The following is a 15946-nucleotide window of genomic DNA, read 5'->3' on the forward strand; positions in this document are numbered from 1 at the left end:
CCCTCGCCCTCTGCCTCCCCCCACCACTGTCTCTCTCTCTCTTACTCTCAAATAAATAAATAAAATCTTAAAAAAAGAAAAGAAAAGGAAAAATTCCCTCTTGGGATAGTATGATTTCAAATAAATGCAGTATATGTATGCCCCTCCCTACCTTACTGTCACTAGACACAGTTGCTGTAGAAAAATACAATATTTTAGAGCTGCACTTTTTTTTTTTGCTATGTATGTATATAATCCTGTGTTTCCTTGGAACATCTAGTTTTGCTTAGGGCAGAAGTGTCTTCTGGGAAAGACAGAGAAAGGAAGCCTTTGAAAGATAAAAACTAGCAGGAGGCGATGCAGAAGAAGAAAGCGTGTGGATGGAGCTGATTGGTACACTGGGTGCCAGCTGTTAGATCCAAGGCAGATGGACTTTTCTCTGCCCTGCAAATGCATGTGTCTGGCCAATAATCACACAGCACAATAGCCGAGTCCATCAGTTAGAGGCAGAGCAAAGAGACTTTTTTTTTTCCTGGGCACTTGTTGCTCTTTAGATGCTATCTATGGTGAAGATTTAAATTAATATTGCTAGCTATGTGCTCTACATATTATGGTTTTATAGAGTGTTGTCTTGGTTGCTAGCTACTTTAGATGCTGGGGTTAAGCAAATTGTTGTCTTAGCCACCAACCACATAAGTAGTATAAGCTCTAACTTTTTGGCTTTTTTCTCCCCATTTCCTCTTCAGAAAACTGTTTCTTGGGTAGATGTGATGTGCTATGCTGCTAGGTTAAATTACCCTAGATGTTGTTTAGCCCATTAATCCCAAGGATGCATTTATACCCCTCTTTATACCTCTCTTTTCATTATTGACTCACTCACATATGGTTATAGACTGCTTACTTACCAACTGAATGGTGTAAGACTGGAATCCTGAGTCTTAGGAGTAGATTTGAAAAGACCTAGAAGGTCTTTCTCCTGCTCACTCTTGGTTTAACAGATGTCACTCTTTCAAGTGAAATTCAGGTGGTAATTTATGTGCATCGAGTGCCCTCCTCTCTACTTTTAAAATGATCAACTATTCTGTGAAAGGCAATATATTGCCAAATATTGTTACAAATGAGTTTATAAATATTACTTAATTTTCTGAAAGAAGAAAGAAGTGGGATATGAGAACATTGATCAACCTATAAGGGGAATAGAGAAGGGATTGAAAAGGAGGAGAAGAAATTGAGAGGCACTATGGTCTCTGGAGCCTTCCCTCAGGATTGGCCCTAGGAATGTGGCTGCTGAGCAGAAGATCCTGTGGTCTTCAGTTGAACCATCACCATCTCCTAGGATAAGCACAGTGGATAAAGGATTCCATCTGGACTGACTTGCAGTTTGCTGGACTTCGTAATAACTTTCCTGGGGTATATGTTCTTTCAAAATGCTTAAAGCCATTTCCTGAGATACAGCTAGAGCAGTGATGCAAGTTGGGTTCTCCTTCCTCTCACTAGACAAGAGAACCTTTGGTAGGAAAATAGATCATCTGTAACTTTTCTTTTAAAGATTATTTATTTGAGAGAGAGAGAGAGAGAGAGAGAGCATAAATGGGGGGAGGGGCAGAGTTAGAGGGAGAGGGGAAGCCGACTCCGAGCTGAGCATGGAGCCTGTCGTGGGGATCGAACTCACAAGCCTGAGATCATGACCTGAGCTGAAACCAACAGCCGGTCACTCAACCGAATGAGCCACCCAGGCGCACAGGACATCTGTAACTTTTAACTATTGGCTGAAAGTTAAATATTAAATATAAGATCTGATAAATTTAAACTTAGAGACTAAAAGTAAGGGTTATGTTTCCATGTTAAGAGCCATCATATTTGATTCTTCGATAAGCAAATTAAAAATCTCTAAACAGGATCCACCCATTTTGGAGAGTTTTAAGTAAATATGTATTGGTAATGACATCTTTGTACTTAAATTTCATGATATGACACCATTAATTTTTTTAACCGTGGAAGAGGGATTACATTAAATAAAAAAACAGGTATAGAATTTGCATGCCAGTAACTTCAGATGTTTAAGAATAAAATGCAATTAGTATGGTTTTAAATTTGACCAATTAAATTCTGCAGAACATCTGCATATCTCCAGGGGACATGGACACTGAGTTATTAGCATTTTGTTTTTGATTAGGCATCTCTGACTGGCCATGTGCACATTTTATGTTTTTAGTTATAAACTGTAAGTCTTTAGATTTGAAAACATAGTGATTTTTTGTAACTGGATGTAATTATTCCCAACAGGCTTTGAATCAACTTCTTAGCAATGTTTTACAGATTACTTTACAAGATTTATTTTGTTTTACAGATTACTTTAAAAGAAGCTGTATATAAGAAGCTTAATCATATAAAAAGATTCTAAATTCAATCATTTTTCTTTTTGACTTAGTTTAGATTATTTCTACTTGATCTGTATTTTCTACTTTCTAAAGCTAAAAGCTGCATTTTCCTTAGTGCCAAAGTATGTGTTTCAAAATCCATCCTAAGTTAGGTGCATTGGTTTAGAGTTACCCTGTTGCTACTGATTTAAAAAGAAAAAGAAAAAAAATCTGTGAATCTGCCAAGTGTGGGGGTAAAAGTTGGAAGGGGACTTTTATGCTGTTGGAGGGAGATAGATCAGCATTGTCAGAAGATGTGGAATAGATTACTGGTATAGTCAGTTCTTGAGTGTGAAATACCACACTGTCTAATAGAACATTTTAGAAGAAAATTAATAAAAGATGAATGCAAGGGAAAATGCATCTTCATGAAATATAGAGTAATTTCAGCTGTTTATTCAAGGACTTTAATTTTTACTTCATAAAAATTAGTGTTCTGAAATTTTATGAAACTGAAGTGAACCCGAAAATGTCCTAATTCCTAGTTTTTAAGAAGTCTGGAAGGCATGACCAAAATTAAGTCAATTTGTAATTCTTAGCACTTGGTATCTATCTCTTAAGAAGCACAGTTCCTTATAGTGACTATTCTCTGTTGAATGAGTGAATGAATGAATGAATGAATGACTTGTCAACCACATTTCAGTGGCATGTTCAGTTTGTGTACTGTGTAATTTTAAACTAATTACTGGATCCCACCAAAAAGCAAAATAGCCTTAAAAATAAAGATCCAGAACAAAGATATGAGATTATGGATATTTTTTATTTTGTTCCTTGTGATTTTATTTACTTTCCAAATTTTCAACAATAAATGTTATGTAGTTAAGTTTTTCAAGATACATACATGGTTAGAATTTATCTTAGGATCAAATATAAATCTCACCTCTAATAACTAATTTCTCACCTGCGATTCAAATTGCAGAGGCCTTGCTTTTACATTAAAGGCTACTTTTAAAAAACGAATGTAATTATAACCAAATGACATTTCTAGCGTTAATTTAAAAGAAGTAGAATTTTGTCTTAACCTGTAGAAATAACTGATGTTTCTGACACTGATGCAAAGTAACATCAGTTCCATTTTATAGTGCTGAAAATGTTTATTCTTTCCTGAAAAACAACCAAGTTATTAAATTGAATGACAACTTTCTTATTGCAAATGTAATCAGATTTTTTTATTATTAAATATAATTATCAAAGATGGGTAAAGTTGTGTAAGTCCTCTGTGTAAGTGGGTGGTTTGAGTCTCCCTCTCCAAGTATAATCATATTTGAATGACTTTTAAAAAATGACTATGTTAACTTACAGAAATAATCCCCTGCTCTCCCTGATAGGAACAACATATTGAACTGGGTGAATAAATATTCTGAGCCACTGTGGCAATTGGTAGTTGAATCCTATGACTAATGGTAGAGATTTTTGTCTAGGTGGATCACATGGACTTAGTTATCTGCCCACTGGAATGACACAATGGAGAGATATCTGATGAATATTGTGAAACATCTGTGAATGGATCACAGCTATGCTTGATGTGAATCATTCTTCCCTCAAAAATCTAAAGTTTAATGGTTAAAAAATTCCAAACTGTTGTCACATAAACTGAGATTTGGCCTATTCTAGGGGTTAGGAGGGAATGAATACAACACATATTCTAAGATATTTTGCCAGTAAGTTGTTGGCTATGTTTTAGACCCCTAAATTTAGGAAAACCTAAAAATTTATTGAAAGAGATTAGTAAAAGTCTTGGGTCACTGCAAATAGTAAAATATAACTTCTTCAACTGCTCACCACCACCATGGAGGCTACAGGACTTAATAATTTTCTCAATCAGAGTCCTAGATTCCCCTATCTTGCTTTAGTTAAAAGTATGCATAGCATGATATCTGAGGCACCCCTACCTCCAGAATATCCATGACTCTTAAAAGGACATTGGGGGCAGCACTGGTATATGACAGTTTTCTTTACTGAATGATCCTAGTGCACATTGATTTCCCTAATTTGAGATTAAAGTCTTTTCTTTAGGGTACTATTAAAAGCAGCTGAAAAGAAAAAAAAAGTAAAACTGTGGGTTTGTGTGGGGCTAGCTAGGTGTGAAGCTGTGGTTTCCTGGATATTGCTAATGTTGTTTTTATAACTCTGTCCGGAAAATTTAACGTACCTGGTTATAGAGATGGGGTGAGGAAATAGGGGGGTAGTTTATGCTTTTATTTCCAACTCCAGGAGTAACCTGCTACCTCTATATGATCTGAAACATATAGCATTGTTTTTAGTTTTACTCTTTTTCTGATACCTTGGTATACCTGGCTTTGCTTCTTTAGATTCCTTGACACTAAAGAAAAAATGAGACGGCTTAAGGTCTACTCACTCAGGGATGTTTACAAATAACAGTGTGTTTGTGTGTGTCTTTGTATTTTGTGAAATGTGAGCAAGTTGTGGTGGATATCTTTGCCAATAAATAATAAACATATGTATAGAATTTTGCAAATTTTATAATGAGAATTTTTTAGCAGTGGCAAACAGGTCACACAGACTAATTTTTAAGACTGAGGTAATAATCTTCTGAGTTATTATTTCAAGGAATATATATATATCTGTTTGACAGTGGTGTAATCAACAGGGGGCCAGCTCGGTTAAAGCAAACAGACTAATGCAGTCTAAAAGAGGCCTACTGCAATCTCTAAATTCTAGACTTTGTGGGCTTTTAGAAAAATAAATCTATAAATGGAAGAAAAAGAATGAAATGTGTGAATGTGATATGTTCCTAACAAAGATTAAATTGATGGAATTTGTCCTACAAAATATCAAAAAATAAATTTGTCCCTATTGTCTTATTTTTAAATAGATATATAATGATTATTTTGCATTGAAATGTATATTCATACATTTTATCTGATGATATTTTGGGAAGATGGAGTTTTTTGTTGTTTTTTTTTTAAGGTAAGCATGAAGAAGAATATACAAATGGGAATACTAATTGTTTAAAATTACCAATAGTTTCTTTTCTGAACTTGAAAACAGTTATGTTTCTAAATACAAGAACAATAATTTTGCCTAAAATTGCAGTATAATGACCAGGACTTCTCTCCTTTTTAGAGAAGCAGTCAAGTGTTTCTGGAACAGATAAGACAGCAGCGATCCAGTGAGGTTGATTCCCCAGAGGAAAGCTATGCATACCTAACTTACTGGAAAGTAAACTACTCTTCAATTAATGATGTCCTCCTTTTCTCAAGGTGTCCAAAGACAGGAGGTGGTCTGTAAAAGATTGGATGACAACTCTATTGTCCAGAACAATTACTGTGACCCTGAGAGTAAGCCACCTGAAAATCAAAGAGCCTGCAACACTGAGCCCTGCCCACCTGAGTAAGTAAGAGTAAGAAGTGAGAATTATTTTCTTTAAGAGAAAAACACTTAGCTATTCATATTTGGAAACATATTCATATATAAGGAAAGGGGGATAAAGCATTTTGGAGGGTAGAATTTTGATATCCCTCTCACGAGCAAAGATTCTTATTTATCCATAGGTTTTAGTTATTAATTCCTTTAAAGCAGGAACTTCAGTAGATTGATCCTGGCATAATGCTGGAAATTATCAGATTTCATCTTGGAGATTGAGATTCATCTTGCAATTGATAGTGTGTTACTTACAATAATAATCAGCATTATTTTTATCTTTTTTATGGTCTATAAAATAATGGTATCTTTTTTTAAATAATGGTATCTTAAATTCAGTAAAACACAGTAAATTGGTGTGCAGTCGTATCTTTTCCAGATATTTATCCTAAAGGTCTAAAGACTCTTAATATGTTTTGGAAACATTCTGTAATGGAATATCAGAGCTTTAATTTGCTGACCCAGCTTTAAGTTCTGTCACCCTAAGTCATCCTATCTTCTGGGTGCTGGGCACAGGCATAGAGGTGGACTTTAGTCTCATTCTGTTGATTAATGTAGCAGTTACAGCTCACTGTAAAGGGGGGCACAAGCTTACAGCCCATTCATCTTAATGATGACTTTTTAAAAAATTTAAATTTAACAATATGGACCTGCTGTCAGTGAGTCACACTTTATAATCTGTAAGAACAGAAAGATTTCTGGGCTGAGCAAAAAGCATGATTAAGGGCCCCTGGCTGACTCAGTTGGTAGAGCATGCAGCTCTTGATCTCAGGGTCATGAGTTCAAGCCCCACATTGGGCGTAGAGATTACGTTTAAAAAAATTAAAAAGAAAAAAGGCAGTGATTACATGAGAAAAGACAAAGATGCTGAAGACAAAGATACCGAGTTGATCATGATCTTTGTAGGGCTTTTGCCTGTTTGACAACTGCAAGACAGAACATGTGTGAATGGCATTTCATCCTTGTTTGAGAAATCAGGGTAACCATTATCTCCTTGGTTAACTAATTATCCCAACTTGAAATTAATAAGGAAAAAGAGTATGCAAATGGATTTATATATCTCAAGTTCTTAGAACTGAAGAGGAAAGCTGTACATGCAGAAACAACAGAGGAAGCACGATAAAGGATTTAGGTCCCTAATGTGGTTAAAGCAAGATGTGTTCATTATCTTTGTTTCAATACAATAATGCCTTATCAACTTTCATTTCCCAAAGTCAGTGTCTGTCCAGGTATTTGAATCTTAAAGGGAGATATTCACTGCTAGTCTCTTGAAACAGTTTAGGCCAGTGACTACCAAACAGGGAGCACAAGAAATCTAGAGTGAAAGAAGTTTTTCTTCTAGGACCTTTATTTTTTTTAAGATGTTATTTATTTATTTGAGAGAGAGAATGTGTGCATGCGCGAGAGAGAGCAAAAGAGCACAAGCACAAGCAGGGGGGAAGGGCAGAGGAAGAGAGAGAAGCAGACTCCCCGCTGAGCAGGGAGCCCGATGCGGGGCTCGATCCCAGGACCCTGGGATCATGACCTGAGCTGAAGGCAGACGCTTAATGACTGAGCCACCCAGGCGCCCTATTTTAGGACTTCTAAAATTTCATGTTTCTTCTTTTCAAAATGTGATCATTATGTAACTAATTTCTTAAAATCCAGACACGGGAAAGTATAGAAATATGACATGTATTACATGTATGATATGTATTACAAAGACATTTGATTTTTAAAAAATTTTTCTCCTTTCTGCCAATTATTTTTATACATTTAATTCAAAAGAAATGGGAAAACTATATAAATTCTAAAAGCTGCATAAAAACCATGGGCAAAATTTTGTTCCTTCCCGTATTTCCAGTAACTTTCAATATTATTTTCATATAATTGTACATCTCAACTCATCAAGTTAATTTCCTGACACTCAGGATTTTAAGTATTATGTTTGGTATTTGATCAGCCATTTAAGACCTCTGAGTGGTCCTGGTCACAGCTGTTCTATTTTAGCTTCAACTTTTTTATTTGTTTCAGCTTAAATGCTATTTGAACGTCCTTTGAGATTGCAGTGGTTTGTCATTCCATGCCATGTATTGTGGGCTTGGATATTACATTGTTTTTGTATATATGTGTGCATGTGTGTGTGTGTGTATGTGTGTATGTATACATATGTATATACTAAACATATGTATACATATAGTTTAAGGGTGACTGACATTTGAATTAACATACGTAATTAAAATTAAGTTTCCTATCTCCTTTCCTTTTGTAATTCTAAAATAAAAAGTTATTTATTAACTTTTTTTAAGTTTGGAGGCAAGAGGATGGAATTTGAAAAAGAGAGATAAAGAGAATATGAAAAAGAAAATTTGGGCTGACTTTTTCAGAAAGAGTTAAAAATAGATATTTAAAATATTACTATTTATTAGTCCATTTTTTCTTAGTTCCTTTTTAATTTCTTTTTTATTCTTTTGAATTCAGACTATGAAAAGGAAAATCTCAATTCTTCAGAATGGTGGTTGTATATCATAAAATTCCCAGTAGACATTGGTTTTCTAGAAATAAAAATCATTGAAAGACTACTGAATTCAATAATACTTTAAATGAGTGTGGAAGAAAGGAAAGGAGATAAGTTTTTTTTCAGATGATGATGTGATAATCATATTTGTTTTTGTAATACATATTAAAGCATCAAGTTTTTAAAACACAGTTAAGTAAAAATAAGAAAATAAAAAATACCTGTAATACTTAAAATACCACTGTTAATATTTTGAAGTATTTATATCCAGTCTTTTTTCTATGTTTACATAGACATGTATATATAACAAAATGGTATTATACTATTTCTGATGCTTTGTAGTTAGTTCCCAACATATTTTTTTTTAAAGATTTTATTTATTTATTTGACAGAGACACAGCGAGAGAGGGAACACAAGCAGGGGGAGTGGGAGAGGGAGAAGCAGGCCTCCCGCAGAGCAGGGAGCCCGATGCGGGGCTCAGTCCCAGGACCCTGGGATCATGACCTGAGCCGAAGGCAGACGCTTAACAACTGAGCCACCCAGGCGCCCCAGTTCCCAAACTATTTTGAACATTAAATATCTACTATAACATTTAGTAGATATGTCGTTGCTTAATTAATTTGTTTTCCACTGTTGAACAATTTGGGCTGTGTCTTAGATTTTGATCCCTTAAGATACCACAGCATTAACAATTTTTGCTATTAAAACTTTGCTCTCTATATGTTCTTATGGCAAATAAATGGGAATAAAATTCCTTGTTCAAATGGAAATATATTTTAGTCTGTGAAACATTGTCAGATTGTTCTCCAGAGATAATGTATGAATGTATATTCCCACTAACAGTGTATTAGAATGTCATTTCCCTGAACTGCGCTACACTGGATATTATTATTTTTATTTTATTTTAATTTAATTTAATTTAATTTTATTTAATTTTATTTTATTTTAGAGCGACTGAGTGAGCAGGGTAGGGGAAGGGGCAGAGGGAAAGGGAAAAAGAGAGATTCTTCAGCAGGCTCCATGCACAGTGTGAACCCAAAGCAGGGCTTGATCTCACAACCCTGAGATCATGACCTGAGCCAAAATCAATAGTTGGACACTTAACTGACTGAGCCACCACCCAGGCACCCCTGGATATTATTATATTAGAAACAATCTTTGATTATGTTATGGGGGAAAAAAGCCTTGATACCTAATTGTTGTTTTATGTTGTATATCTTGGATTGCAGATGAGACTGAACATTGAAAAATTATGTTCAGTGGCCATTTGTATTATTTCTTTTTGCTTTTCGCCTCCATGGCCTAACCCATACCATTTTTTTTTTTTTAAAGATTTTATTTATTTATTTGAGACAGAGAGAATGAGAGAGAGAGAGCACATGAGATGGGGGAGGGTCAGAAGGAGAAGCAGGCTCCCTGCCGAGCAGGGAGCCCGATGCGGGACTCGATCCAGGGACTCCAGGATCATGACCTGAGCCGAAGGCAGTCGCTTAACCAACTGAGCCACCCAGGCGCCCTAACCCATACCATTTTTCTACTGAAGTGTTTATCATTTTGTTACTGATTTCTGTGAACTCTTAATGTATTAAGGATATTAATTCTTTTACCTGTTTCAAATATTTTTTCCTAGTTTGTCATATATTTTCCATATTATTTATGGTTTTATGATCCATTTTTACTTATAGAAGTCTTAAAATATTACATAGAAAAACTATCAAACCTTTATTTCTTTTTTAGGTATAATGTTTAGGAAGCCCTTATCCACTCTAAGATTGTACTTTCAAAGTTTCTTCTTTTTTTTTAATGTAAACTTTAATCTATTTGAAATATATTTGCCTACTTTGAGGAAAGGATCTATATTTATTTTCAAATTCCCAGTACCATTATTAAAATTCCAAGTGGTATTTTTTAAATCAGAAATTATCTTTTTAAATAATGAAATACTTCAAATGTCTCTTAATCATATTGGAGACTTTATAAGGAAGGTATGGAAGAATAGAGGGCAGTAAGATTTATCTTTGTGCTTTATAAAGAAAATGATGGGACTAGGAAGAATAGATGAAAGAGACATTGGTAGAGAAATATTAATAGTAAGTTTATTTGGAAGACCTTGAAGGGCAGAGGAAGCCTTGCTGGGAAAAAATTAATGTGCTCATAGCAGCAACTCTTTTGTGAGAAACAGTATAGTAGTCAAGATGGTAAGGTGACTAGGGACAGGAAAAAAACAAGAATTCAAGAGGCATTGAGTGAAAATGGTGGGATTCCTGACAAAGGCTTAAATAATTGGAAAAAGGAAAAGGGAGGGGTTGATATTAAAGACCATGACTGATAAGAAGCTAGTGCCCCACCATGAGAAAAGGAAGTAATGCTGAGCTGGAATCCAAAGAGAATGACCAAGAGTTCAGTTTTGACCATGCTATCTTTCTATGGCAAATATGTTTCTATATATGGCCTCATGTGAAGAATTCTTGGATAGTGAATATTATTCCTGTATGATACTGTGGTTTTTAAAGTTGTGAAAATAAGAGGGGTGAAAACAATAGAGTATTATACATTGTGATAATACTGTGACCACGAACTAAATAACATTTTTTTAAGCAACTGCAATGTGAAAGGCATTGTGTTTTGGGAGAAATGGCTCCCTTGCCTAAGGACAATGTAATTGGGTAAATACATATAAAAATAACTATAGTTTAGGCAAAACATGTTAAGCACAATAAGAGAGTTATAAACAAAAGTGCTAAAGGATGCTTGGGCTGGGGAGAAATTTTTGCTCAGGTGTTAGGTTTTATTTCATGGTATCTTTTATGATATAATGTTTAACAATTATATTGAGTCATTGTACCTCACCCAAGGACAACTATAATCTGTTATTTTGAGTTTAGAGGAAGTTTCATCAGAGTCCTCTATAAAATTCCAGAATTTAAGAGCTGGGAACAATCATAGAAATCATGTAGGCCACCTCCCATCATGATGAGAGTATGCTAATCTCTGGTGATGTTTTCTCATTGTACACACATCACTGACATTGTAAGTTACAAATCAAATGTCTGGTGGCACCTAAATACTTACAATACTTAGTACTTGCTTGTTTCATTGCCACAATCTTAATTGCTATAATTTCAGAGATGTTTATTAAATTCATTTTTTTTTCAATTTAGAAAAATCTCAACTGTGAAATGTCTAGGGCATAGAGGCTTATACTTGATATTAGTTTTACTTTCCAATTAGCTGAGGAATGAGCAGATTTTCTTTTCTTTTTTACCAACTTAATGTTTAGCAATTTTTTCTAAAACCTATTTTAAAATCTAACAAAGTTCTAGTATCTTCGTAAGTAATTAATAGGTTGCGTATTTGAATCTCTCTTTGAGTAAAGATGTTATTGTGAGATTATGAAGATTTTTTAAAAATTTTGCTATGTTGGGCGCCTGGGTGGCTCAGATGGTTAAGCATCTGCCTTTGGCTCAGGTCATGATCCCAGGGTTCTGGGATCGAGTCCCGCATCAGGCTCCCTGCTCCTTGGGAGCCTGCTTCTCCCTCTGCCTCTCTCTCTCTGTCTCTCATGAATAAATAAATAAAATCTTAAAAAAAAAATTTTTGCTATGTTGCATTTATTGATAATTAGATGCTTGACACTAGGACAAAGGCTGGGAAATCTAGCTCTCTTTTTTAATCCAAACATCTAATATCAGTTTATTTTCATATGTTCTGCCATTTCCCTTTAAGTTAAAAAGCAAAAATAATATCCTGCTTTTATGCTCGGTTCTTTCTTCAAACATATTCTGGTTAACCTAGGTTTGGGGAAAATATTTTATAATGTCTCCCTTGTTCCCTGCCCCCAATAATATTCTTGTTTGTCCTATTAATGTACAGACACTATGGGTCAAGATTACACAGTCTGCACACACCACTCTTATTTCAGACACTCAAACATGAATTCCACTAGTTGTTAATGTCTAACGGATATGAAGACACTTGTGAGGATGAAGACAATTTGATCACTGGGGAAGAGCTCAGAAAGAAGCATTCCTAGTATTGTTCAGACTGTAACAATTCAGCCATTGATATTTCCAGAGAGAATTTTCGTGTTCATATTCTTACCACCAAATCTACAGTAAATAGGAAGAAGGTCATCAGATGGTCAAATACAATGGGAAGAGTGAAGGTGAAGGAAGTCGTATGTCTTAAACTGGACAGAGGAATAGAGAAAATGAGATGAGTAGATGCAGTGGCAAAATTGCAAAACTAAATAACTATTTAAATCCTTTAGAGAGACATGGGAAGGGATGATTTGGTGAGCAATAAAGATGGAATAGGGACTAAAATCAGAGTTCAAGTCAGAAGGGAAATTGGGAGGGTGGTTAATACTTCTACTTTCATACATTCCAAATTAAATGCTAGACTGATACATCTAGACTAAGAGATGGTTGGCAATAAGGGAGAGGACAAAGAATAAAAAGGCGGAGGTGGACCTGACCTCGTGCAGCAAAGAACAGCAACACCTCCTGAATCACTGCTGTTACTCTGGGCACCTGTGTTTAATTTGAAGGCCTCCATCCCTCTTACATTATGAGGCCTAATGAGATCATGGCTGGATGTGGTATGACTGGACTTTTTGTGGCTGAGTTCTACACATTTCTGTTTTATCCCCTAATCTTGGTGATGAAATCACTGTTGCGAATTGAATCAGAGTTTCACTATGGCTGGCATGCAAGTTATTATTCTCAGTACACATTTTCCTCTTTACCAAAAATGGTACTAACAACTTGGGATCATGTTCATCTGTGGAAAACAAAATGGAAAGAATATGAATATCACTTTAAATCTTCTCTGGAAAATGACTTAGAAAAAAAAATTAATATCAGATTCTCAGGATTAAATTATCATTCTTTAAGTGAATTTTAGGTTGAAAATTTTTAAGTTTTGGAAAGATGTATTCTAAGTTTGAGAAATTGGTTAATTACAGTATTTCTAAAAGCTGATTTCCCTCTATAACTAAAGATAATACAAATAATAGTGAACAAAGGTGGTTGTTGCCTATTTGGCTAACTACAGGCTCAAATGCGGAACCTAGGATTCTGACTTCACTGTGATGTTATCTCTCACATATAAAACGGGCACAATTTACTAGAGAAATTTGTTCTTAAGCTTTCATACTCTTCTGTCTGGAGAGTCTCTTACCTAAGAGTATGAGCATATCCACTGAGGATAGTTGCATAATTTATAATCACGGATTGAAGAAAATGACTTGTGACCTCATGCTTGTGACCTAGATCCTACTATTTAGCAGAGTTAAAAATGAAATTCAGTGGAGACAGTAATTGCTGGGGGATCTAGTCCTAGTTACAACATTGCTCTTGTCGTGATTTTGGAGAACCATTTTCCTCACACTAATCTTACTTCCTCTTCTATAAAACAAGTGCAATGCCTTGAATATAGTCGGCATTCAGCATATATTTATGAAATTAAATGCAATAATATATCAATCAGTACTCTGGTTGGAAATAACACAACTTCGACTTTAGCTACTTTCTGCACAGAAGTGGGTTTGTTGGTTTACTTAACAAAGCTGAGGGAAGGGCAACGGTGGATCTCATTTAAGGAATGGCTCCAGGACTCAAACACCATCAGGGCTCTCTAGCTCCTCTGCATTCTTTCACATCAGCTAATTCCACTTGACAGGGCACATGGCCACCAGCAGCTCTTATATCTTTATGCACTTTTGTGACAAGAAGGGAAAGGTCCCCTTTTGCTCTAGTGGAGATAGAAAAATTTTAAAGCCAAATTCTCATTGGTCTGATTTGTATCTTGATTCACACTTTTTGACCAAATAATGTGCCTCAGAGAGTGAGTTCTGCAGAAGTTTCACATACATACCCACATGCACATACATATACACAGCCTGAAATTACATATATATGAAAGTTCATTGATGACGTTAGGGAAAAAGAGTGGTTCACCTATAAACATGAAACATGTTCATTTTGTTTTCGGTTTCTTCCCACGTTAGCTGCTTAGAAACTGTTTTCAGGAGCAGAGGGATCAAAACAAGGGACCTCCATATTTTCACAGAGCTGGCTCAGACTTTTCTCTTAGTGCAGGTGTTTAAAGACTCCTGCATCTTCAGGATGGATGCCTGGGCTCTCTCTGCCCCATAAGCATAGTAAAGGCCTTCTATCTTCTGCAGAGCCTGACATTCATTTCTGAAAATCAAAAAACAAATCCCTAGCTCCTTTAATGTGGTTTTAGCACAAAATCCTTGATTATAGGAGAACCTGCCTCAATGTGATAATAAATAAAGCTACTGTTTCTTGTTTGTTGAATATCAGACACAAAATTAGAAGCTTTCAGTGGTGTCCTAAAGCAAGCTAACTGGCTCCTGAAATCCCGTTATTAGCATATCTTCTCTTGATATGTTCAGCATGTCAAGGATGTAAGTTGAAATTGGTGATAGGTATTCACATCAAAAAATTGGTAAATGCAACAAATCAAGACCCTTGCCCTCCCATAAAGACCCAGTTGTTAAACACTTAACCAGCACATGACCGGGAGCTTCATATTTATTACTTAATCCTCATGACAGTGTCATGATTTATATTGTTATCTTCATTTTAAAAATTAATTTAGAAAAGGGGAGATATCAATGTGGTTAAGAACATATGTTGCATTACTTGTTTGGACCTGACTTCTGTCTGCTCCAAAGCCCACACACTACACTTGGAAGGCAGCTGACAGTGTGTTATCTTTTCCTTAGCAGCTCTTCCATTGGTCATTTGTCACATCAACCAACACTGAAATGTCAGCTCTTTTAGGAAGAGAATGTCCATTGATGAAAGTGCTTTCACTCAGCTCAAAATCTCTGGCTACACTGAGGAAATGTCTTTCTGTGTTTCTTCCACTTCTTGCTGCAGGTGGTTCATTGGGGATTGGTTGGAGTGTAGCAAGACTTGTGATGGTGGAATGCGCACCAGGGCAGTGCTCTGCATCAGGAAGATTGGACCTTCTGAGGAGGAGACACTGGACTACAGTGGTTGTTTAACACACCGGCCTATTGAAAAGGAGTCATGCAACAACCAGTCATGTCCACCTCAGTGGGTGGCTTTGGACTGGTCAGAAGTAAGGAAACCTGAGGCTGTGTGTTCTGAGATCCAAAGCATTTAATACTAAAGACACCTAAGCATGTGAACGCCTTAGAACTCAACAAGTAGGACTCAATAACAGTAAATTTGGTCCTGTTTTTTTTATTGCTGCTTGTCAGGAAGTAAGGTTTTTTGGGGTTAGGGAAATCAACGAGAAACTAGACATCAATTTGATTAAAAACAAACCTAAAGTGAATTTGAAAAAATATAATAGTGAGTACTCACGTAAGTGGTTTTTCTCCTTCTTTGCTATTCTTGAGCAGCAAAATAAGCTCAGAATTAGTGATATATCTTTTTTCCCCACATAATGTTGTAGCCTAACTACATAATTCATACATATGAATATTTATCAATTTTTAATCACTTATTAGATATCTAAATATGTTTTAATTGCTTCTGTTGCATCTGGGGAAGAAACATGGATTTGAGGGTTATAATATACCAGAAAGTCAAATTCAGATTTTATCATTACCTCTGCTTATATGATCAGTGAGGGAGACCTAAGAAAATGTTTTTCTGACATACA

The 15946-nt window shown here is 35.5% G+C and overlaps 1 protein-coding gene across 1 annotated transcript in view; it reads left to right on the forward strand.

Annotated features, from left to right (window-relative positions):
- ADAMTS6 (ADAM metallopeptidase with thrombospondin type 1 motif 6) overlaps window positions 1–15946 on the forward strand; it is a 287534-nt gene that overhangs the window by 245225 nt on the left and 26363 nt on the right. Inside the window, exons 20-21 of the mRNA XM_032404338.1 lie at window positions 5624–5753; window positions 15193–15397. Coding sequence (XP_032260229.1) covers window positions 5624–5753; window positions 15193–15397 — 335 coding nt within the window. The remainder of the gene's footprint in view (window positions 1–5623; window positions 5754–15192; window positions 15398–15946) is intronic.

Source organism: Phoca vitulina, unplaced genomic scaffold (genome assembly GCF_004348235.1).
Source record: "Phoca vitulina isolate PV1807 unplaced genomic scaffold, GSC_HSeal_1.0 scaffold6, whole genome shotgun sequence".
NCBI classification, from domain to species: domain Eukaryota; kingdom Metazoa; phylum Chordata; class Mammalia; order Carnivora; family Phocidae; genus Phoca; species Phoca vitulina.